We start from the raw sequence: 26613 nt of genomic DNA, 5'->3' as shown, positions 1-26613 counted from the left end.
TTACAACACAAGAAAACAACTTCAATCCCTGGCCGGGCAGCAAAATCGGCTTGCGCCTACAACCAGCTGCAGTTTTTACGAGCCGGAAAATATGGAAAATAGGAGACCTTCTTAAACTTAGGGAAGAAAAACCTACAATCGTGAGCGAACAATGTGTGGTGTACTATTTCAAATGTGGTCTATGTGATATGGACTATGTCGGTTATACCTACCGACACTTACACCAACGTGTTGCCGAACACAGTTCTCAAAATTCGTCAATTAGCTTCAATAGCCCTTTTTACAGTTCCCGACGCCATATTGGAATTGTAACCGCGCAGACATGATAGCGAGGCTACCGGTGACCCGTGGCTGAGCGAAAAGAAGGATTACAGTGAGGATTCGGCAATTAGCCCGTGTTTTTCGCGTTTTTTCGGAACATAAGCGAAAGTTTTGATTCTAATAATACTCCTTCGTCATCTTCTAAGATGAATGGAAAATACTGGACCGCTTTTGGCTGTAAAAAAGGCGAGTTGCTTTCGCTGCGTAACAAATCGCAAGGAGATCCAGTGATTGAAGAAGTCGCATCCATGGTGTAATCTGATAAGACGCCAGCATGAGCATGGTGAGGACAATTTTCTTCGTCTTCGCACGGGATCTCAAAACCGAAGCTAATTAACTAGGGGTAGTTGACACTAAAAGTGCCCCCGGTCTTTTGATCTTATCTGATTTGTATAAAATGGAAACTTGTTTGTGTTTATTTTTGAGGGTTGTTAATGTGCGCGAAACTGTAGCATGCGGTTTAGTGTTAGTGGCTATCGCATCTGGGCACTGGGTGAGGCATTGATGGGCTCGAATGGACAGTGAGAAGTTGAAGATAGCTCAATTTTAATGTAAAATATTTATTTCGCTTTCAATTTTAAAATACTAAACTGTATAATTTTTAACGTGGCAGTCACGTAATAGATCACAAAGCTTGCTACTGTAGAGCCAGTTGGTTACGATTGCTGGATTGAAAGACTCAGTACTAATCTGCGATTTGTCAAACAAAAATCACACACAAGAGCGACTGAAAGACTCAGTCGAAAAACCAAGTTTACATAAAGAAACAAAACACTCGTACTGCGCAGTAGCTCACGGTTTCTGACTTTCTGCTTAGTTTCACTATTCTCAATGTTTTCTTTATGTAAACTGAGTCTGTTCAATTCAGCTATCGTAACCAACTCGCTCTACAATAGCAAGCTTTGTAATCTATTTCGATAGCAACAAAATCCAAACAAATATCCTTACCTTGCAAAAGCTCAAAAAAAAAAAAAACTGCCACGTTAAACTTCTCTTGCACAAGCTCAAAAACTCGACTGCCTTCAGGGGTGTCTCATTTCAAAACACTGTAGCGCGTCCGGGTTGAATTGTAGATACATAAAACCCAATATTAAATTACAGTAAAGCTCATAGAACTCCTGGCTATCTAAATATTTCATCCATTTTGTGATAAAATAAATTGTTGAATTTTTTACGAGGTCTAAATACGAAAGTCTGCATTGGCTATTGAAAGCTTTACAATTCGCTAATTTGATTTGTTCGAGGGTTTCCGCTCCCAAAGTGCTAAAAAAAGTGTCGGCGTTTTGTCGTATTCGATAACAGTAAAAAGTTACAGAGCATTTTCGAAGAAGGGCTAAAATAACATGGATTGATCGTACAATGAAGCCTCTCAACGCACTTTTTTTAAATTAAACAATCGCCGACATAATTTTGTTGCTGATATATTGAAGTAATTCCTCTGAAGATTTGAAGTCAATTGAACAAAATCCCTTGGAGTTTTAGCTACCATGCGGAAAATATAATTCGAGAAAATAGCGTTTAGAAAAATCTATCGCTTCGCAAACAAACACCGCCCACAAACTGCCCGCAAACACGTTCTCAGATGACCGGGCCAAGCAGTGCTTGGTTTGTTTTTTTCCGGTCACCTCCTGGGGAAAATGTTCACGCAATTCAATCTCCGCACAAAGCCTCGAATTTCTACTAGAGGTGTAGCGACCGAAAAAGGGTAAAGTTAGATTGTTGTGTGATAATTACATGCGAGTCTGCTGATATCACGTATGCTCTTCGGTTGACACATTCTAATTAGCTTTAGTACACTTAAGCCTGGTTTTCACCAGCGACGCAAGCACAAGCGCAAGCGCAAACGCAAGCACGCGAGCAGGAAAAAAAAGACAAGACCCTTGTGCTTGTGCTTGACACAAGCTCAAGCACAAGCATCAAAATTCAATTGTGTTTGTGCTTTTGTTTGCGTCGAAGCCGTATTCACGGTGAAATTATAGCCGTTATCCTTACGCTTGTGCTTGCGCTTGTGTTTGCGTCGCTAGTGAAAACTAGGCTTTAGCGGACTAAAAAGTTAAGTTGAAAGAATACGTTTTTGTCGGTAACTCGCGTGCGTTTCAAGTTTTTTGAATAATCTTTTTGGTATATCGGATATAAACTTAAAATCTTTCATCCGGCTTGAAAATTTTGGAAAAAATCACCCCTTAAAGGTATACGGTACGCGGTATACATCTCGGTAAAATATGATCCACAACATGTGCGAGGTGAGAGTTGTGGAGTTGTGAAGACGCGTAAGCCGGGAAGCTGCTTGAACGTCCCCATTACCCAAAACCCATAGCGAGAAAGTACTATTGTTACGTCATTATTACCCGAGAACACCTTGCGGGCAAGCGCTATTGCTACGTCATCATTACCCGATACTATTTGCAGGCAAACCCTATTGTTACGTTATCATTACCCGAGACTAGCTTGCGCGCTCACTTCAAGCAAGTCGAGATTTTTTCTGGCTTCTGACTGTATGCACTGTATTTCCCTGTGTATTTCCTCTGTATTTTCCTTCTGTAACTACTTATACGTGGGGACCACTATAATGCCTCCTCGGGCTTTGGCCTCTGGGCCAAAGCCCTGCGGGGGCAACAACTTCTCAGTTTTAAAGAAATGCCGCAGCAAATTGGATTGTCTCATCAACGAAATGCTAATTACTCATGACCTTAAGCCAACTTTAAACGTGCAAAGTGACTCGATCCATCCGCGCGAAACTTTTTACATAACCATGCGACAAATGTCTATCAGTTATGCTATTTTCCACAAACTAATTTAAATTCACACCACGATACAACATTTTACCTTGATATTTATGTTAGATCGAAACGTCTGACAACTTTAGTTTTAACTTGATACTCATTATATTTTTTCAATTTTTCCCAACAACTTTCGTTAAGTTAAATCAAATGGTCCCTTAAGTTTAAGCAAACTTTTAATAAGTTTAAGCAAAAACTGCCTGAAAGTTGTTTAACATTTTTCCATGCGTGTGGCGGCGCTTTGTTAGTCCCATTGAGACCAATTAAATTGTATTTTTCAAAGAAATGTCACTTGTTTTATTGTACTGGTTTACATTTTTGTAAGCTTTTTTCCAAGTAACCAAGCACTTTCAGTCCGTGTGGTTTTACTTTAATTAAATATCGAAGCCCAGTTGCAAAAAATGTTGCTATAATTTGTAGAAACAATTGTCCTCGTATTTTTAAATTAGTTTTGTCTTGGATTATTGTTTCAATGACGGCCCCCTGCCTCTCCCACAAACAAAACGCGTGCCGTGCTAATATTTCTTTGTCAATATATTAAATTTCACCATAACTACGCTATAAAAACGACAGTTCCGATCAACTTCTGGTTTCTCATTGCGACGTTCATTCAACTCGCAATGAAACTACTAATGAGAATACCAGTCTGATGTTGTTGTAGACGTAAAAGTGTTGTTTCTCAATTCTCTTAACTTATCTTAAAGAAAACAGCGGCTGTACTTGAAATATAAGTGTAGCGTGTTCAAGGTTTTCGAGCCGGTAGATACTCTGCAAACCGGCGCTTCTGCTAAGACTCATTTTACTGCTTATAAAGATTGCCAAATATTCTTAACAAGGTGGTAAGTAAAATTATATTCAATATTTTATATCCATTTATACTTTATTTTATTTCTTGTTGCCTTCGTTAGAAATTCAAAACAATTTCTTAGTTGAAATGCCCACTGAAATAAAGCTTAATTTTTAATCGTCGAGGGTGTGCAACGAAACCAACGAAAGGCGGCAATTTGTTTTCTCCTCAAACGTCGCAAACAAGAGCTTATGAGTATTATTAAGATCAGAGTACAAATACAAGCTTAAGGTTGGTTAAGAGTACGACTTTCCATACATAGTACTTACGCTTTTGATTATCACATTTCACACCAAACTCTTACCTATAGTCCCGTTTTCATCTCGTCAGGAACAGGGAGGAGTGAGGGCTTTGGGAACGTAATTGGATACAAATTTAAAAGTCTTACTGGTACTCAATCTCGCACTCGTTCTCCGATCTGAAGGCGCTATTGTTGTAACTAGTTCAAAAATTGAAGTGAAATGGTTAAACAATCAATGCCAAATACCAAAGTATGTTCTTGATAGACTTTTTCGTGTCATGGGCCCTTGCCCGTACAGAAAAGAAACGTTTGTTTTGTTTGGGGGCAGGCGAAGAACGGCGAGTAGAAAAAATAGCGAGGGTTGAGTCCAAAAAATAAAATGTAAGTACTCCTGATCAGTCGACAATAAGAGTGATGTTTATTGCCAAATGCCAAATTATCGAAAGAATAAAAGTATGGAAAGCTGTTAACCGCACAATAACAGGGCCGTAACTAGCAATAGGCAAGACGAGGCACTTGCCTCGTCTAGATTTACACCAAAAATTAAAAACAGAAAATGTTTTTTCGAGAAAAAAAATCCACAGTTGAACAAAATTGACTAGCCCTTTGCTTGAATTGCTTGAATATTTTGCTTGATTGCAAAAAAAAAAAAGGAGTCTGAGGTTTTTTTTTTTACAAAAGTCATCAGCCATACATATTCAATTTCAATATCGAAAACTTTTTACAAATGAATTTTTCCTCCCATTAAGAAATTGAGTAAAATGGGTCTTCAAACATAACTTGACAGTTATTAATTTTAATTTCATTTTGTTCCAAATATTATTTGCCTGTGTGTACTCAAAGACTATAATTTGTTTTGAACAATTTCGCAACAGTTTGTTTATTGAAAGACTGAAATAATGACCTGTGTTATGCATGTGGTCTCTCTGTTTTTTAATCAAAACATTTAACAGAATTTTCCAAGAATTCTCTTTCAGTTTACTTGGCTTAGGCCCAATATTCACTTGGCTCCTAACCACTTTTTAGAAAGTTTCGGCAAGTTTTTAAATTGGGAAACGCTGAAACAGCCATCTCCCAGGTTTTAGCAAAGGAGTACAGCAGCGCTTTGAGTTTCAATTTATTCTACAATATTTAATCCTTTCATTGAAGGAAGCTGCTACGAGGTGTAGACTAGGTGTTATAGTTACTGCAACGCGAACCAAGTTATACGAGGTGTTACTGTAACACGAAGAAAGTTAAGCAACCAGTGTACTAACATTAATTTTATAAGTGAGTAGCAAACCATTCAGTTTATTCGTACATTATATATGAAAAATAAAAATTTTCCCATTGACCAAAGTCAAAAGTACATTATCTATGCACTTCTGCTATAATTCAAAAAATTTGATCCTTTTTAGTTAATTTTCATTGTGAAAGGATTTAAAGAGATGATTTATTAAAATTGAATATTTATAGGTGTTATATTAAGAAACCTAAGATAATAACTTTTAGGCGCAATGTCCATTAATTTGACTTTTTCCTTCTCTATCATCAGTCGTCAGCACGAAGACGCACCATGATTTTCTTGTGGCTTTGCAGTTTTGTTACGGTGTATCTTACACCATGCCGAGGTAAACCATCCTTCCATTCATTAATACGAAATTTAAATACCCACTTACAAACAACGTAAATGGAAAGTAACATTTTCCATCCACATGATCAAAACCGGTAAGAAAATCAAAGTTAAAAGAGGGTCGTACAGGAGGGAGGGGGGTGGGGCTCTGGCACGGTACACCGGTAGAAATAATAATAAATCACGGATCACGGAGATCAATTTTTTTTTCCCAAATCACGAAAATAAGCGAGTAACATTCTCTTTTTTCCTGCTTTAACTTAAAGGAAAGTAGCAAAGGAGAAGTGTTTGAAGAAAGTAATATAGGGAAAGGCGAAAGAAAGGCTACATATTGCGTCCATTTATCATTCATGCTAGTTGCTGCTGCCTTACAAGACTTTGCGGTTATTGTACGACCGCACATTTGGTGTTTTTAGTCTTCATAAATCTCCCAGAGGTCTCGCGACTCAAAATCACGTGGAATAAAGTCGGTATTAGTTTAAGTTCTTCACGGCTCACGAAAATTCTTTGGATCACGAATCACGAAGAAAAAATATTTAATTCACGTTTCACGGAAAATTTTAATCAGCTAATCACGCATCTCCAGAATACCTTTGTACGACCCTCTTAAAAAACGGCGAAGAAAGAAACAGAACAGCACAACAAAACGCACTGAACTGGGTGAATTAACATTTTTGCCACACCGGCTACAAACCTTTTGCACATCATGATGGTAGCTTACTAAAATATTTACTTCCACTTGTTCCGACTTTGAAGAGGTAAAATTCAAATTATCAGAACATAATACCTTACATGTGTTATTTATTTTTATTTCAGCTGCTCCGTCCAATTGTGAGAATCCTCCACTAGATATATCTCTCGTTATTGACCGAACGAAGAGTGTAGGGGGTGGTAACTACGACGCCATGTTGGACTCGGTCATGAATCTCATTTCCAAGTATGATGTCGGTGAAGACAGAACTCACTTCTCAATCGTCACTTACGCTGGTGACGCCGAAGTCCGCGTGAGTCTGGACAATCCAAAGTACCACAGCCAAGCGGCGCTAAAACAACTTATCCAAGACATGAAGGACAACGACAAGCTAGGAAATCCCACACGCAATGACATAGCACTGAAAACGGTTGGCGAAGATGTGTTCGTCGAGAAGAATGGAGATCGACCAGAATCGCCAAACATCATGATAATTTTTACTGACGGGGGAACGCACAAAAATTCAGCACCTTATGATACTGTGTTACCAGCACTTGAGGTGAGATATTATGCCACTGAAAACATATGTATGTATATATATTTTTTTATAATTTTAAGCTTTTTTTTTATCTATTCTAACTTTACTAGAGCTTTCTTTACCAAAACTATAATTGTGGAATCCCCAGAACTAATACAATAATGGCAACCACTATCATTTTTCAGTGGTAATCATAATCATAATTATAATAACAGTAAAAGCCCTTTAAGAGGACATCTGGTTACTGTCTGCAGTAAATAAAAACGACAATATAATGATGCGAGAGGAGTTTTATCTTTAAGTTTATTGGAGAGTACCTTATTGGTACTTAATTTCGCAGGTACGGTACTTAATTTCGCGATTTTGACGAGACAGCATTTACCAGTGTTTTATTTTCGCGATTTAGACAAAAAATATGTTACAAACATTGAAAATATGTCAAAAAACGTTAAAAAAATACGTTTCGCGGGTCTTCATTTCGGTTAACCTACCAGTAAGCCTGTCACTGTTAACAGCCCTTTGTATTTGTATGGAAACACAATTTAAACTTAAAATTGAACATTTTTTGATTTAAGTAAACTGGTGGCGTAGAGGTTAGAACGGTCGCTCCTGATGCGATCGACCCGGGTTCGACTTCACCACTTGCCTCGTTTTTTTTCTTTTTCCTTTTTTTTTTGTTGCGCGTGCAAGTCACGAAAACTCCATTTCAAGTTCGTAGTTTGGGTTAAATTTCGTGCAGTGTGTCTTGCTCCTTGACAAACGTCCCACGAACTAGGACCTTAAGACCTCAATGTCCACTTTTTTCTACCGTTGAGTATTCTCCAGATTCATTTCCTTCGATTCTAGACTTCAAAAGATGTCTTTTAATCGTTAACGGAGAAAAAACATTGCCTTGAAAGGGCCTACAACAGACGCCATTTTCTTTGTTTGGTCAACCATGTGTGAGTATGAAATGGACACGGGAAAACGAGCCTGCAATGTCCCATACATTTTCAGTACGTTTCGGTCAGCGGTTACACAAATAAAAAAGTCCCTGACTTACTTACTTACAGACCGGTCGGCATAATGGTACTGGCTTTGCTAAAAGAGCCAGTAACCACAAAAATTGCAACGAGAATGATAATAACTAGCTCGCCTGGTATTGGCTTTTCTAGGTAATAGTTGTCGTGAAAAAGACTGTTTATGGCGACTGACGTTACAACAACCCGAGCGCAAGTCATTTTTGGAGTGACAGCGCCAACTTGTTCTTTTCCGAACAAAACCCATGGGGGTCCTAAGAGTCATTTCGGTTTTTTTTTTCTTTCTTAAGATATTATATTTCTCTGTCAAACACAGGCAAAAGGAGTTCATCGAGTGGCAGTTGGCATTGGGAAGAACATTAAACAATCAGAGCTTGAGACTATTGCTGGAGACAAGGACCGAGTTGTAAATGCTAAGGATTTTGAAGACCTGAACAACCAGCTGGATGATATTCGTGAAGTTACTTGTAGTAAGTATTTCGTCTGCTTTTTAGGTCAGTCAGTCAGTCAGTCAGTCAGTCAGTCAGTCAGTCAATAAGAATAAATTTGAATGATGTGGCACACGTTTCGATACAAATTATACAGAAGTCTGTGGCACAAAAGGGATATAATTAGTGTAAAGAAAATAATTATATACTGCCGCAATACTATGGTAAAATTATTTTGACCTATTTCGGCTGCTAAAACAAAGTTGAGAAACTCGTTTTTTTCCTTTATTTCTCTTCACGAATTATTAATGAGTTTAATAGAAAATGAATGAATTTCCTTCTAAAAGTGTTACTTTTTCCTTGTATAACCATTACTTTTTGTAGATATTGATGGAGGATATACTGAATGGACTGAATGGACGGAATGTTCTGCAACTTGTGGTGGGGGAATTCGACGGCATTCAAGAACCTGCACCAACCCTAAGCCAAAAAACAAAGGGAAAACTTGTATTGAACAAGAGCTTGGTCCACCTGATGAAACTGGAGAGTGCAACACCCAGGAATGTCGTAAGACTAAAAACATCGCGCATTTTTGTAAATTAGTTTATCTCGATAAACCTTCAAGGACCATGGACATTATGTATTAAATTACATTCTGCGACGTATGATATTACCTCCAATCGACCCTCCTTTAAACGGACACCTTTGGGACCTAAAAAAAAGTACAAAACTTTCATGTCCTTAACTCGGATTTATCCTTTGCAACTCAACAATTGGGATGATAAATCGCATAGCCTCCCATTGACTAAATTTAGTTAAGCTATTTTCTGTTATATTAATTATAAATTAGGGCTTTTTTCGAAAATTTTTGTTTATGTTTCGTATAACGTTGGTAACGATTTAACTCATAAACTCGTTACAAGATTTAAGATTGCCATTGAATTAAGTTAGTAATCGAGCTGTGATTTGTCCTTAGCTGTACCTGGTGGTTACACGGACTGGTCTGAATGGGGAGACTGTAGTGTAACATGCGGAGGAGGAGTTCAGAAACGAACAAGAACCTGCACCAGTCCCCCTCCATCTGGTGGTGGACCAACGTGCATCGAGCAAGACCTGGGGCAAGCAGAGGAAGTGCAAGATTGCAACACACAGGATTGTGGTATGCATTAAACTACCTCTTCCCTGAAAAAAAAAAAAAAAAAAAAAAAAAAAAAAGATTGCAAGATTGCAACACACAGGATTGTGGTATGCATTAAACTACATTTTACCTGATTGAATATGCGAGCATGTTTTCTACTTTCATTCGATCGTTTTTCAAAAGTCGGTTCAATGAGGTCTTCCACGATCAAAAAACACAACAACAGGAGAACTGTACGACTGCGGACCGCCGAGGGAGCAACAGTACGGCCAGCATGCAGAACACTGAGGATCGAAATGCACCAATCATAGCTGTTGAAAACCAACCAATCACAGCGCAGCCGTGTGCTTTATAAGCTAACGCACAACCAGTCGACCTTATCGCCTGATGAAAACTAGCAGTATGCAGTCGAAACGTCGTGATCTCCATCACACGTGACTACGTCGTGAGACAAACGAAATAATACTTTTTTTATTGTACTCTACCACGTTGAATAACCACAACATTTTTTACGACATTTTGGATAATATAAAAAGAAAAAATACGTACGAGGCATTCGTGATTCGTCTGAAACGTTCTTAATTGGAGATCTTGATGATATTTTGGGAGGGATCCAAAAACGCAGTAAAATATTTTTGTTGTAGTCATGAGATTTGGTTTGTAACTTGGCGTGGTGCAAGAGAATGTAAATTGTACATGTGCTCGGTGGTTAAATTGAAATCCATTGGAGCCTTGGTACTCAAATCTGCTAAGATCTTCCTTCGAATATTTAAAGTGAGCTTTACCTTCGATAACTGTCAAAAGTAAGAACATTAAAACTGGACCAGACTGGATTGCTTTTCAATTTTAAAAAAGAGGACACATTTTAAGGAAAAATAAGCAAATATACGCATTTGTTCTACTAAGACACCTGAACAAATTGATTAGTAGCAAATTGCACCCATAAACGACAGTGGTATCCTGTTAAAAATACTACCACTTTCCACCCAAAATCTGGTCGTATTAACGGGTTACTAAAATTAAAAGATTCTTAAATAAAAGAATGACGGGCTCAGTTTCCGTTTTTTCTTAAAGCCACAAAATGTGGCTGTAAGGAAATAGTACTGTTAAAGAGTGGTCACAACACGAGGCTCAACTGCACAAGATACCAAAAATGATCATAATCGTTTCGTTGTTTTGTCGTTTTCATGATCGCTCGCAGGTGAAGATGGCAATTGGTCTCCTTGGGGCAGCCCAGGTCCGTGTGACAAGTCCTGTGGGGGAGGTACACGCAAAAGACAAAGAATATGCACCAATCCACCCCCCTCTGGAAACGGTAAAGACTGTAAAGGAAGTAGCACCAAAAGCGAGCCGTGCAACACACAACCATGTAAGTGTATCATGACATTCTGACATTGCCTAATCCTAAAACGCTATGAAACTTCTTTGTTATCTAACCACTTATCAATCTGCAGTTGCGGATCAAGGGGAGGGCCCCGGGGCCCACCTTATTTTTAGGCCAAACTTAGGCCCCAATGGCCGAGGAAAATTTATTTTCGAGGGCTTGTCCACCTCTTATTCCGGCCAGGGTCTGGATGTTCGGGCCACCAACGTGCCTGAAGATCTGGATCCGCCACTGATCTGTGATGTTCCTGAAAGTTCTAAGACCCTGCTTATTAAAGCTATGTTATTTTTCTTTGCTCATAATTATATCGTCCTTTTACCACTCTTACAATTTGCGAACATCTTGCCTCTATGAAGGTCCAACAGAGCCGCCTCCACCAAAACCTTGCAAGGAACATCTTGACGTCGGTGTCATCATCGATTCCTCTAACAGTATAATCCCAGGAGACTACAGTATTGCACGTCGATATATAGTTCAACTGGCTGAAAGACTTGACATTTCGGAAGCAGGAACACATATGGCGATTCTTCTCTACAGTTGGGAAGCGCATACCTGGCACAGGTTGGTAAAAGCAGTTAATTTAAATTGGCCTTTCATTTACCTACTTTTTTATCGCTTAACAATCAAATTTCTATAAAAAAGTAATTTCATCTATAAATATCTGCTGTAATTCCAAACGGGAATCACCCTGAGTGCCAGAAGTTTTAATATAATTTATCGTTCGTTCGCGAGAAGCGGTGAACCCACGAAAGCGTGACATCAGACAAAGATCGGGCTTCATCGCCCACAGATCTCAAGAAACCCTCTATTACACAGGGTGAAAGCTTATGTCTCCTATGCACAACATTTGATTCATGCCTTCTTCTGCAGGCGGGAAACCTTAATTCAATTCTTCATGAAAGGAAAGTTATTTCTTGCATATAAAACGTTTGAATACCTAATGTTTTCTAGATTTACCGATGCCCAATCGATTAATGAAATAAGGTTGAAAGCTGACAGTTTGCCGCACATTCAAGGTGGAACAAGGACCGATAGAGCCCTAGAACTGGCCGCCGAAGATTTCTTTGGCTGGGAAGACAGCGGTGACAGACCAGATAAACCAAACGTGTTGATTGTGCTCACAGATGGCGACACAAACGAAGGCAGCAAACCATTCAGCCAAGTGATCCCTCCTTTGGATGTAAGTTATTACAAGTATTTTTGCCCCTTTTTCATTTGGGAAACAAATAATTGTTTTAAATTCACAATTATGACAGTCAAACGCATTTAGTAAGTAAAAAATATCCCGTTCAAACTGGCTAGGAGTGTTTCATAAAATATTGCAATATTCGTCTATAAGATTCAAAGATCAAAGATCACAAAACGACAAAAACAAAACGTGTAATGATGAAATACGATGCAATAGGTTTTTAGACTTAGAAGGAATGCTTTTCTACAACTGAACACAATGTACATTTCTATGCAGGATGCAGATGTCAGGAGAGTTGCCGTCGGAATTGGAAGGGGGATAGATGAATCTGAGCTCCGGCAGATCGCCAGTGCCAACAACGATGTTCTCCAGGTTTCCGGCTATAGTTCTTTATATAGCAAACTAGAAGAGATTATGAAAATGGCTTGTGAGGAGCAATATCCTGGTACGTTAGCTTAACGCAAGGGAAACTCGAGTACGAAATAGGGGCATTAGAAATGGTTAGCACGTTAGGCGAGAGAACTGGGAGTTGAATGAAGTATCAGTTCCTGTTTTTAACTGACCATGGGCTCTGAGGTTTTCTTGAAGAAAACGTATAGTACAACCTCTACAAGTATTAAATACGAATAAATTTAAATATTGATTTGGATGTCGTGGAAGCCGCATGCAGGACCTTATGAATGAATTTACAAGATTGATTTGGCTGTCGTAGAAGCCGCATGCATGCATGACCTTTTACCACTACTCGTTTTGGGTAAAGCACTTTGTACAAAAGGGTATCAGTGGGTTGCTGGGCAAGCTAACAAAAAACACTGAAAACAATCTTCGGTGTACTGGCATCCAAACAACTGGGTTTTGTTATAGCCACTTATGATTGTTTTTCTTGTTTGAATGTATCAACAGGCGATTGTGGCAGCTGGGGATCTTATGGAGGTTGTAGTAAGGCTTGTGGCGGTGGAGTCCAGGTTCGCACTAGAACTTGCCCAGTTAACAACCTCCATCTGAGGAAGCAAAAGAAACATTGCAATACTAACCTTTGCCCAGGACAAAGTAAGTATCAGTGTTGTGTGAGTGTTTAAACTTGGACCATCCTTTACCAAAAGAGGCATTGTAACACAAAACTTTGTCCAGAAAACTGTATGAATTGCATCTGTATTTGTTGTATGAATGTTTTCAAAGTCAATACACGACACACAAAGTACTTGTGAGTAGTTTGTAGCCCCCAGCTAATGACAGTGAGATCTCTGTGGCAGACATAAGTTACCTTTCTGGATGTTCCTCTCGTCAGATGACAAAGCTCTAGACATTCTCACTGAGGCATTTGCGACATAACGGGCTTACCATTCCTGATTATAGTCATTATTCGGCTTGTTGATACAAGGCTTCAGGCTTCGTGAACATGATGTGACTAACATACAACTGAAAGGCTCTTCTTTGGTTAAACCGTTTTATAGAGATACACTGCTCAATCGAGATCAAGACTGTCCTCGAGCCTGTAGTGTTGTTGACCAGACCTAAGAAGAGTTGGGGGGGGGGGGGGGTGCAAGGGACAAACTGTCAAATCGTGTATTGACTTCTATATCTTCTTTTCATTTTAAATTTATTTATTTGCCTTTTCATTTTTTTAAATCTTAGGCCCGTGTGAAGACAAGCTAAGAGATTGCCCAAGGAAAGCCGCTTCAGGAGAGTGCTGGAAAAAAGCAGAACCATCAACGATGTTTTACATTGGCAAGAAGTTTACTCTGTGGGATCTTTGTCCAAAGAGTTGTCGTCGATGCAATGGTGAGAGATGATGGAAACGAAGTGCAGCAAACCGTTAGTTTCGTGGTTGATGTTGTAGTCGTTGCTGCTGTTTGAGGGTCCCCATTCTCACCTATTCCAAATAGATTTGGAATACGTTTATTGCTATTGACTTATCCGGGGACTTTCTTGTCACTGAAACTTAAGGTGCTTCAAGGCGGGATTATACACCAGTTATAATTATCGTTGTGAATCATTCTGTGTTGTTCTGTAAGGTTGATTAGCTTCCATTTAGAGCCGTTTTGACTTGAGATTGAATGTAATTCGCATTTGCTTTGGTTTTGCATTACTACGCTTAGTGTCCGATTTAAAAAACTCTCACCAATTACTTAGCCAATCAGGTTCAATCAGAAGTAAAACTTAAACCAATCTTGACGTGCTCGCATACGTTTTTCCGCTTTCGCGCCGGCTACATGTAATCACTTCAACTTTTGATTGGTTCACTGGATTGTCTGTGCCCACTCTGATTGGCCAGAGTGATTACTTTGGTTTTGGTTTCACGGCACTCAATTGAAAGCTGCTCTATGTAACTAATTTTCATTGCCTGAAATGTCGTATTAGTGACTGCCTGAAATATATCATATGTATATCCATTGAACAGACGAAGCTCTTGTAAGCGACCTCCTCTTTGCTGTTCCATTTCAGACCACGTGATGTTACCCTAGAGAATAATCTCTTTCAAATTCAAACAAGTTCACGTGGAAATGAATAAATTATTTCCAGACAGACAAAGGAACAATTCTCTGGAAAACCGTGATCACATGATCTAAAATGGGCAATTTACATATGTGGCTAAAGCCCAGGGGGGTACTCCGACTTGTAAATGACGGGGATGATCGAATGAAGGCAAAACGCAGGACCCAAAAAAATCCCAAAGTCTTCCGAAATTACCCAAAAAAATCTCTGGACCAAAAATAACCCCTAAAAAATCCCTTGTCGAATTACCCATATCCATGAATTGCCAGGGCTAGAGGGGCAATAACGCTCGCGTTTGATTATTCATCATACCATAAATACGCCAAGGCCGCGCCAAGGCACTTTTACCCTAAAAGATCCCCTATTTGAATCAAGTCACCCAAAAAAATACTTGCCAAATCTTCTTACCAAAAAAAATCCTAGAATCGAAAATTTCAAACCCCCAAAAATCCTTCGATCATCCCCGTTATTCAGCCGGAGTAGCCCCCCTGGGGGCTAAAGAGGTCTATTCAAACGGATCTTCACACTGGTGGTCATCACTGGACATGGGCCGGTCGCAAGTAGAGCTTTGACTGCACTTTTAAATAATAATAATTTTTACAAAATTTCAAGCAGTCATTATTGGATTTGTTTTTTTCGTTTTCTCGCAGTTGACACTTCGTGCCAAGATGGTGACCCGTACATTTGTCCTTGGTGGTCACAAGCAGTGAAAAATAGATATAATTATAAATGCAACTACCGATTTAGGCAAGGTTTCAGACAGTACTACCTAAGAGGTGAGTAGTTTATCAAGAATTCGATTAACAGCGCTATGGCACGATGTTATTGGCCTGCGATCAGGCGTTCTTTTTTTGCGCGGCGCGAAAAGAAAGGGAACGCCTGATCGCCGGGTACGACGTTATAGGTCATTTTTCTGGTGTACAAAATAACTTTGAACTGAAAGGAAACCTCAAAATGTCATTTGTCTAAGTTAGAAAAACACGTAAGCGGCAATGATAAACTGAAAATAAACAAAGATGGCGAGGGCTAAGAAAGACGAAAGACGGATAACGAACAACACAAAAATTGGCCTTTATTTTAATTTTCTTCAAGATTCACTGTACGTGACGTAGCTCCGTTACCACTTTCAATGAGCGTCACAAGTCCTCGAGACAGTTGGTTGAAATGAACACTAAATTTAACATTCCCATTTTTCCACTTTAAATCCGTTGCAGCTTGTGAACCACTCCCTTCCCATTTTGAATGTTGTACACAAACGAGGCAAGTCTTGCAGATAGTAAATCCAACATTGTTTCGGGGGAGCTAGGGGGTTATATCAAAGGGGTGAAGGGCTAAATTTGTCCAAGGTACTCAATGTATGGAAGTATCCATACAATATCCATACAATATCCATACACTGTTGCTAGGTTACAATATGTGAAAGTTCAAACTTCAGTTATGTTTTCTTGGATAAGACAAGGTTTTCGACCACCTAGATCGTTCTACTTGACAAAATCAATCTGATCAATATCTGTCAAATAATTACCACGAAAGGCAGTTTCAGCACGCGCAGTTGATTCATTTACTTCGTTACAGTAATGGTTAATGGAAGTCTTAGTTATGCCGCAGCGAACACCTAGCTTGAAAAGGAAAAACGTGATTTCCCAATAACTCATACGCATGAAAAACAAAAGAGCGCAGCTGAAAATAGAAACTCAGCTAACTAATAAGCGTACTAATATGATTTCCAACTTTCTTTTCCTTCAGACATGTGTAAGAAGAGCTGTAATCAGTGCAGTAGCGGAGGAGGAGGAGGAGGAGGAGGAGGAGGAGGAGGAGGAGGAGGAGGAGGAGGCGGTGCTGGCGGTGGAGGAGGAGGAGGAGGAGGCGGAGGTCATTATTATTATGACAGTAGTGGATCTTAGATAGAGACCTAAGATTCCCATTCCCATATCTGTTTGGTCTGAATCTGACTCGTCCCCAGTCGTCTCTTCTGCAAAAATTGCAAGACGCGAAGGATGATGGGAAGGAGGAAAATCTTCTCTACTTCCTTCTCTTCTTCCTTCCCATGATTCCCTCCGTGTTCAGAAGTCGACTCGAGACGGACTGAAAGACGACTGGGGACGAGTCAGGGTCTGAATGGCTTTGTCAACACCTCCATCTATGAATACAGAAACAAAACGAGAATCCACCAAAAATTTTACAAACTCTTATTTTTTTTCTTTCTCGGGCGCCAATCATTGATGAAGAACTCGAAAAGACTAGCGCGAACTCTCCGAAAAAACTCACGTCAGCAGCCTAAAATGAAACGAACGTGCAACAGACTGTGCCATCCAGGTCATATTGTTAACTGAAGGGAACTGGCACACAAACGGAATATATAAGTCATGATATATATTTTTTGTTTTCCTTAACCCTTGTTTTTAAATTATAGAGTGTAAGGACCAGCTTTCGTACTACGACTGTCGCCGGAAGATTAGGTATCCCAGTTGCCGTAACCAGTATGTGAAAGGTAAGAATTACCAGAGACGCACATATGTCGTTAGCACGCTGGACTCTGGATTGAGCAGTCCGGGTTCAAACACTGGCTGGGGTCATCGATTACAAAATAAAAACACTGAATTGGTGTAAAACAAAAAAGTAAATTTGCAAGCAACACGAACCTTATGGGTGTTCTCACCAAAAAAAGACAAACAAGGTGAATGCTTGGAATTTTCTGTGGTCAAGATAATCATTTTACCGAGACACGAAAACCTTAAACCGTCCAGACCTCACTGATTGGTCCATATCAATCACGTTTGCGATACCCAAATCTTTAATTGGTTACCAAGTATACCGCTGTACTTAACACATGACGATAACAATTTTCAGCAAAATATCCCTTTGAACATGAAATAAGTTACTTGTTTATCATATTTTGTGTTATCGTTGTTGTTACCAATAAAATGTACATTACGTGATAAATTTCAAATTCCCGTTCAACTTTTGCCACATTTCATGCAAAATTTTAGAACACCTCTATTAGGCGGTAAACCTCTAATAAGGCAACAGTTGGCTATTCCCCAAGATGGATCACTTAATGGAGGTGTTCTAAAATTTTTCGTTTCTAAAACAAATGCAGTATCAAAGAACAAACTACTTTCCAGCCCCGTGTTCCACTATAAATTCCTCGATAACCGAAGGTGGATTGTTAACTAATAACTTATTTTTTCTCTTTCAGCACAATGTCCGAAGAGCTGTGGCGTGTGCGGAGGAAGCGGTGGAGGAGGTTAACATGTTTTAAAATTTATTTTATTTTGTATTAAGGTCATTGCCCTGTATTGCATTGCGCATCCTTACTGCGCAGAATTTTACACGTAATAAGCGCGCGCACATAAAGAAAATGGCGGCTTTTTTCTGTGCGGCTTAGTCCGCGAGAAAATTAAATCGCCTCTTTCTCGTAAACAAGTATGGTGACCTATCACTTTTTCTCATATTTTGGGAGTAGCTATCAAGTTCTTTCTGTAAAACGAAAACAGATCAATTCTTATGTTTGAAAAATAAATTATCAATGGAAATGTATACTTAGCCAGTATTTGCAAGGGAATTATTAAGGAATTTGCGGTATTTACAAGGTCTTCCTGCTCCTAAACCCACTTTTTATTTCAAAATTTAAGTCCCTTAGAGTTAATCAATAAGTGGGCAAAGTTTGGTTGGAAATCTATGTTCAGTTCTATTCGTGGCATTGACCTTAAAAGACCTAGGCCATTACTAGTGCATGCGCACTGGGAATCAACAAACTTGAAAAAGCGGGCCACTATTTTTTCAAGTTGTCCGCCATTGCCGTCGAGTTTGACACAATCCATTCAATTATTTAGTATTGCGACCTCCAAAAGGTCTAAGTTTTTGGCTTTATTTTGGTGCAATTTTTTTAAGCTTTGCGCTTAAAGAGCATGCATTTTTGTCTTTAACGACGTCGAGCTGGCAGCAGCGCAACACTGAAATCTACATATCACGCGTGCGTCTAAGGGCATGTTTATATGGAGGAGAGTTGTCCCTGCTAGGAGGGTTACCCTCCATACCGAGCCACCCCGGGCGAGAGAGCTTTTCATACGTTTCTTTATAAATAGCTACGAACCGTTTACATGAGAAATTACAAAGTTGGCTCGGGAGGCAGGGTGACCCTGGGAGGAGGGTCACTCGCTTTGTCCATATAAACAGGCCCTAACCTCAACTCTTGCACAAAAATTCCATTGGTTGGTTAGAGGCTTCATTGATTCGTTAGTCCAGTGCACGTGACAGTACACGCTTTTCTTTACTGGGTTATTTCACTCTCAACCGGTTATTGCCACATGATAGTTGTCCGTCAGTAGTATTCCACTTGAAAAGTTTTTGTCCAAAGAATTCTGTATTTTTATTTTTTTTTTAGGTCAAGGTGGTGGTGGTTATGGCGGTAGTCGTCCTGGTGGAGGTCGTCCTTGGGGACGTCGCTAATCAAGCAGTAAACTACAGTTAGTATATCTCAGGGGGGGGGGGGGGAGGGAGGAAGTCGGCACTTTTCTTTGAAGACATATAGCAGTGGCTGGAAACAGTGCGAGAGCTATGTCAATCAAGCCGTTGCAAAGAAAGATGTCACCCAAAGTTTTGTTTTCTCAGAAAGATTTAAATATCAATGACTGCATGCGTGTGAAATGCGAATAGTAGCGGTGTTTGCGTTTGATGTTTTACGCCGCTAAAATGTTTTTTGCATTTTCAGCAAAATTTCTCACCTGATGTTTCACGTCACTGAGAATGTTTTGGCGGCGTGGAATAACAAGCGAAATATTTGTCACGGTTGACATTTAACAACCAAAAAATGGTAAATCATTTCAGAATCATCGGAGTTATTTTTAATTAGTATAATTCGCAAGCCCTACTTTAGCCAGATTAGTCACCGTTATCACTGTTTGTTGTTTTAATGTCCCCCCATGGTATATCCGTAAATTCAGTTCAGTCATGTGTTCAAGCAGTTAAAAATCATAGTCTTAGTTTATAAAAAAAAACCTATTTTGTTCAAATTACATCAGAATGTAGGGATTCTTCAATAAACAAAGAACTACAACGCCAACCTTTTTAAACTATTTATTATTGATCTCAAGAACTGGTACTAAAAAATTGCGTCTTTTTTTTACTTTCAGACTTCAGAGTATCCTGTCACTCTGCCCAACTCCGTAAATGAAGAATGGGATTATTAAGGGAATAATAACATGAACTGTAGAAATCAGTGGGAAATAAACGTGCAAATTGACAGTTCTCGTCTATTTTTTATTCAGTGGTTCTCTGCTGACTGACTGACTGACTGACTGACTGACTGACTGACTCACTTAAATTGAAAGTTATATCAATAAATAGTTGTAGAATTAATAGTTCAATTATTATCATAAACGTCTGCATATATACATTGTAATTCAAGTGTTTGTTATTAAGTAGTTTGTTAGCATAGTTGCTATAACACCTTCATTGTAACTAGACAATACCTCCCTTTGGAGTGCAAGGCACAATAAAGGTTTACTGTTACTGTCACTGTCACTGTCACTGTTACTGTTACTGTTACTGTTACTGTTATTGTTACTGTTACTGTTACTGTTACTGTTACTGTCACTGTCACTGTTACTGTTACTGTTACTGTTACTGTTACTGTCACTGTCACTGTCACTGTTACTGTTATTGTTACTGTCACTGTTACTGTTACTGTTACTGTTACTGTTACTGTTACTGTTACTGTTACTGTTACTGTTACTGTTACTGTTACTGTCACTGTTATTGTTACTGTTACTGTTACTGTTACTGTTACTGTCACTGTCACTGTTACTGTTACTGTTATTGTTACTGTCACTGTCACTGTTACTGTTACTGTTACTGTTACTGTTACTGTTACTGTTACTGTTACTGTTACTGTTACTGTTATTGTTACTGTCACTGTTACTGTTACTGTTACTGTTACTGTTACTGTTACTGTTACTGTCACTGTTACTGTTACTGTTACTGTTACTGTCACTGTTACTGTTACTGTTACTGTTACTGTCACTGTTACTGTTACTGTTACTGTCACTGTTACTGTCACTGTTACTGTTACTGTTACTGTTACTGTTATTGTTACTGTCACTGTTACTGTTACTGTTACTGTTACTGTTACTGTTATTGTTACTGTTACTGTCACTGTCACTGTTACTGTTACTGTTACTGTTACTGTTACTGTTACTGTTACTGTTATTGTTACTGTCACTGTTACTGTTACTGTTACTGTTACTGTCACTGTTACTGTTACTGTTACTGTTACTGTTACTGTCACTGTTACTGTTACTGTTACTGTTACTGTTACTGTCACTGTTACTGTTACTGTTACTGTTACTGTCACTGTTACTGTTACTGTTACTGTTACTGTTATTGTTACTGTTATTGTTACTGTCACTGTCACTGTCACTGTTACTGTTACTGTTACTGTTACTGTTATTGTTATTGTTACTGTCACTGTCACTGTCACTGTCACTGTCACTGTCACTGTTACTGTTACTGTTACTGTTACTGTTACTGTTACTGTTACTGTTACTAACTTCCCAAGTTTGCAAGTTGAGGAGGAACAAGACATGTTGCTCGAAAGTCATGGTCATGTCGGAAATTCAGGTGAAGAAAGCATGGCAGCAGCGGTAATGTTCCAGCGATTCTAGTGGCTAGAGTTATTTGGTTGAAGTTGAAGAGCCTGACGTCGTTTCGCATGAGCGATCTGCCGATAAATAAATTTTACGTCGGCTGAAATTTGGTCAAATTTAGCTTTTTATATACAGCAAATACATCTTTAAAATTTTTGTGAGGCTTTAACTTCAATGTCAAGTCTTCTGCGTTTGTAAACCGAATGAAACTGGACGGCTTTACCGATCTTCACGTGAAATTAATTTTATACAAATGCGACTGAAAGAGCCAGACAAATTTGAATTAAAAGTCGCGACACGTTTACGGCTCAATTCTATTTTTATGGTACGTGTTTTCTTCCGATGGTTTAGCGAAGCAAAACCATTTCTGTCAACATAACTACAGAAGGGTTTTTAAAATCTGCGCCAGTTAAAAACATTTTAAAGAGTTTTTGCCACAGAATACTAGTAAAATATATTTATCAACAGTACGCGTTCAATCATGAATACTTTGGTTCAACTTCATGATCGCTCGCGCGCAACGTTGTTTTCAAACTTAAAAGCTTGATTGCAAATCATGCAATGTTTGATACCCAATTTGAACATGTTTTTTTTTTTTTTCAGGACGTGATGCAACGGACGGTTTATGTAATCCTTATACTTACTGTGGGTCAGAACGTTGATACCGACGCCGTGCTTGTTCAAACAACTATTTTGAAACTCGAGCAGCTAGAATCGCTGAAATATTTCTGCCACCACTTTGTAACGTGTCTTGTTCCTCCTCAACTTGCAAACTTGGGAAGTTCAGAAGTTCAGTCGGCAAAGTTTGGGAAGTTTGTTCCGAAGTTCGCAATTTGATTGTCTAACTCGCAACGTTACTTCGTAACGTAGTTCCTAAGAAAACGCGATCATTTTAAAACCGGCGTCTTTGCAACCGGTTTAAATTTGTTTGAATGAATTCTACTGAGAAATAAATGCATTCTATTGAAAACTCGCAACTTTTAAAAAACACGCGAATTTTTTAAAACCCGCGACTTATTTAAAACCCGCGACACGCGACTTGAAACCCGCGACCCGCGACCCGCGACCCATAAGGGAAACTCTACAGGGAGTGGCTTTAGACAGCAGAGGCGTCTTCGAAGATTCATGTTTATTTTTTAGGTGCGTTTTCTAAATGAAAAACTTAGATAGTCACATGTTAATTTTGTTATTTCGCGCGTTATTTTCACCGCTTTTAATGAATGCGTTTTATAATTATGCCTGAGGCACTTGGTCTTTAATAAAAATACGCCCATAGACGATTCATAAAGTCCACGCCATTCCAAGTATTCTGTTGTATCATTTACACAAATCATTTCCGGTACTGTGATCATTTGCGGTCCAATTTGGGATCATTTGCCGTCCCGGGAACATTTGCGGGCCGGATTTGTTAGCGGCAATGTATAGCTGGAAGAATGGTTTATTAATTTCTGATAACAAAATATTGCCAAGATCCCAACAGTTTTATGGGAAAATGTTCATCCTGGAAACGCAAGAAGGATGTGAATTCTTTTCTTAAGAAAGCCAGAAAAAACTTTTATTATGGCGACAAAGACGTCAGTGAATTCGTTTAATATTCATGTGTTTAATCACTTACGTCGAAAGAAGGACATTGTCAGTGGTTTAAAACGACTAACACTTAGCAGTTCCCCTACACACTGTTGTTGCTGGTTTGTGAAGCGAGGTGAAGGAGCCGATCCAGCTAAAAAATATTCCTCTTAAATGTTAAGCAGTTATATTTTCTGGGGGCAAATTTTGTAAGCGGCAATGTATAGCTGAAAGAATGGTTTATTGATCTATGATAACAAAATATTTCCAAGATACCTTTAGTTTCAAAAAAAATGTTCATCCTGGAAACGCAAGCAAGATGTGAATTCTTTTCTTAAGAACGCCAGAAATAACTTTTATTATGACATGTATTATGGCGACAATTAATCATCAATTAATCAGGATCCGCCATTGGTTAGAAACTGAAACCCTTAGTTTTTTGAGCTCTTCCAGGAGCCAAAACTGCCAAAATGCAGTTTGACAAGATTTATGCCGTTTCAGAAAATTCACTTTTTAAATGTCAAAAGGGCCCGTCTATTTGAGGAAATAAGTCCCTATATTCTCTGTTGCAATCCCCCAAAGTAGCGACTCTTCTTTAAGTCAGTAACACTCCTTGAAAGAAACCACAAGGTCCGCAACCTCTTAGCAGTTTTCGCGCGTTCACTTCCGGGGCGCGCGCTTGTATTCCTATTTCTGGTCCGCTGTGTCTCACTTCTATATGTACTGCAAACCGAGGAACTCTAAAGATGGGGCTCCCTTTCCTGAAAAATTAACTTGTGGAATTACAAAGTTATATCTTTTCTTGCCTGAAAAACCATTTCATTTTCATTTCCAAATATACAACAAAACCCAAAGATTTTTAAACGAAAATGTCCATCTGAAAATACCACCCTCTCCTCCCACCATATACAAGATCTTCCGAAAACTGCAGTCCATGCGAAAACATAAGCCCAGGGCTTATTTCGAATTTTACTGTATGTCAAAGATAAGCTCATAGCCGGGATCTGTGCATGTCTTTGTAATTTTAAAAGCCAGCCAAATTTTCCCGTCATAAATATTCTTTGGCCCAGGTCTCAAATTTTCATTTCTCCCGCTTACGCGCTTGGGTTTAGAATCTGTCTAGGGTGGGGTGGGTGAGCCCATGCCTGACTAAAGCGCCAAAACAAGGGCAACAGGGTCAGTTTCTCGAAAACTCAGGATTAAAAAAGGCAGGAAAGATCGAATGTTGGTTTAACGACTGTAGTACTCGCTTTGGGTTTCTTATCGTTATATTTAGAAAGTTTTACAACGTCGTATTTTTGCATGCACCAAAACAATTTTAGACACAGTATTGCGTCTTAATACTGTAGAATCCTGATTTCTCGAGCCTCCGAGGAAAACGCGTGAATCGAGAAATCGGGGGTACAACTACATTGAAGTACTATCCAAGGGGACAGAAAACTGTTCGAGAAATCGGGAGTTTCGAGAAACAAAGGGTTCGAAAAATCGGGATATATTCTACTGCATATGACAAACATATGACAAATATTTTTTTATAAAATTTAAGGTAAATCTCCATACGGAAATATGAAAATCCCTCCCCCCCCCCCCCCCTCCTCCCCCGTATATAAGTCCTTCCCGAAAACAGCCCACCTGAAGGGGACGTTGAATAAATATAAGCCCAGGGTTGATTTGCGAGTTTTACGATACTTCAAAGATTAAGTCACTGCCCGGATCTGTGCACGTTTTTGTTATTTTAAAAAAAAGCAAATTTATATGTAATATAAATGCCAATTTACATGTAATATAAATTAAAGTTAATGTGACAACCATGAAAGGAGTTCAGAGAAGTCATAAGATCACTCTATTCAAATACGCAGATCTGTCACGCAATATGCTGCAAGACTATCACTCTTGCGTTACATTCAAAGGTCAAACTCACTTCTGAGTGTGATGCGCTATTCGGGCTGGCCAATCACATCGCCCCTTTTCTATTATGTCAATCAAGGCCATGCGGTTTTATCTAGACTTGAGTAGTTTTACTTCAAATTCTCTGAGCTCCCTAAAAGAGTTTTCACAATAATTCCCACCCACCCAACCCTCTTTGGTTCTCTTTTAGCTTGGTATTTGTAAAAATGTAGGCAATGTTTTAGTTCTACGCACATATCCGGCTATGTTAAGGGTGTTTATTATATTACTATTATTATTTTTAAACATTAGCCATAGCTGATGGACTAAAGAAGCAAGCCCGCATTTATAGACATTATTCTAATAATTATTATTTCCATTTTGTATGCTTTCTTACGTTTAGAGCTGATGGACTTAAGCAGCATGCCTGCTTACAGAAACATTGTTTTTTATATTGTTATCATTTTGTATGCTAGCTCAGGCTTAGAGCTGTTGGACTTGAGCAATGTGTCTGCTTTTGAGATATTGATATACATGTAACCGTTAGCTTTAGTGTCGAGCTGGCATGTATCAACTCGACCATTCTGTTATTCGATTACTGTCTCTTCCGAACTTCTTCAATAGCTTTAGACCATCTTAACTAAGCATTGTCTTTTCTTATAGCGGAGCTCCTTAGCGGCCCGTAAGGGCCGCAGAGCGGAGCACCATACCCTAAAAAAAAACACATGAAAAAAAAAACAAGAAAAAAAAGGAAACCTCTGCATCCGAGTTTTCATGGTCATCATGGCTAGCGGCATGCCTCGCGGGCGCGTACGGCGGCGTACGTACGGTGTTGCGCACATCCGGGATCTTGAAGGTCTTGACAACTCGCGCGTACTGGCGCGAAAAATGCAGTGTGAGGTCAAAAGCTAGTCTAAGAGAATGAGACAAAAATTTATTTTGCTCCTTGTTATCCGATGACTACAAACGAGAGCAGGGTAAACTTAACTTCGAGGAAACAGGGTTTAAGCGATTTGCGACGGGAAAGAGATCGCGAGAGATCCAGAAAACCCGGACAGAAAGCAGGCGAAAAAGTATAGCAAAGCGCCTGTCGAACCTGGTAGCAAAGTAGCGAAGAAAAGCGACTAAAATAGCAAGAGAGGTGCCGAGGAAACAGGCAAAGAAATAGCGGAGAACAAGGGAACGGAGATAAAACGAGCAGACGAGTGTACCTACTGCGGCCAACTGGTGAAGGTGAGTACAAAACTGCAGTGTTTCCGTCATTTAATATCTCTACGTTTTGTCTTAAGCTTACTTTATACGCAAAGTAAGCCTATATTACGGCACATTTTACTTGCTTTCGCCACTAAGCATTTGCTTGTGATAACAATTTGAAAAATAATTCGTAAATATTACGTATTCGGGATGAATGAAAATTTTGGGCCTTCGAGGAACGTCAATATTAAATTCGGAAAAAAATTTTTAAATCTTGTGGTTTTTTTCAGTGCTGGAAGAGCAGCTGAGATGAGAATGAAAGTGATGTCAGTATGATTCGTAACTCGATGAATTGTTCAGTTATATATTATTGGAGGTAAATTTTATCAGTAAAATTTATTTTTTTCCAAATTTTAATATTTTTTTACTTTAGCGTTCATTGAAAGATTTGGGTCTTTTTGCTGTTTTTATTAAATAATTTTTTTTAAAAATAATTTTTGTGGGAAAAAAAATATGTTTTTGTTATTTGCTGTGATAAACTTTTTAATTAAATTTATTTTAAAAATCTTATTACTTTAGAGAAGCTTTTAAGGGCATGTTCCTTTGTACATGTATATATAGGGGTAGAGGGGAGG

At 39.0% G+C, this 26613-nt stretch overlaps 1 protein-coding gene across 3 annotated transcripts in view; it reads left to right on the top strand.

The window, feature by feature from the left end:
* Nucleotides 1–26613, top strand: part of LOC144658999 (coadhesin-like) — a 73126-nt gene that overhangs the window by 12723 nt on the left and 33790 nt on the right. The window contains exon 7 of one of the 3 annotated variants that reach the window (XM_078519520.1): nt 9454–9636. The exons of the other annotated variants lie outside the window; for them this stretch is intronic. Within the exon in view, the coding sequence (XP_078375646.1) occupies nt 9454–9636 (183 nt within the window). The remainder of the gene's footprint in view (nt 1–9453; nt 9637–26613) is intronic. 3 annotated transcript variants of the gene reach the window in all.

Source organism: Oculina patagonica, chromosome 6, assembly GCF_052425735.1.
Source record: "Oculina patagonica isolate OP01 chromosome 6, crgOcupat, whole genome shotgun sequence".
In the NCBI taxonomy this organism is placed as follows: Eukaryota; Metazoa; Cnidaria; class Anthozoa; order Scleractinia; family Oculinidae; genus Oculina; species Oculina patagonica.
This window is presented reverse-complemented; position numbering and strand designations above follow the sequence as displayed.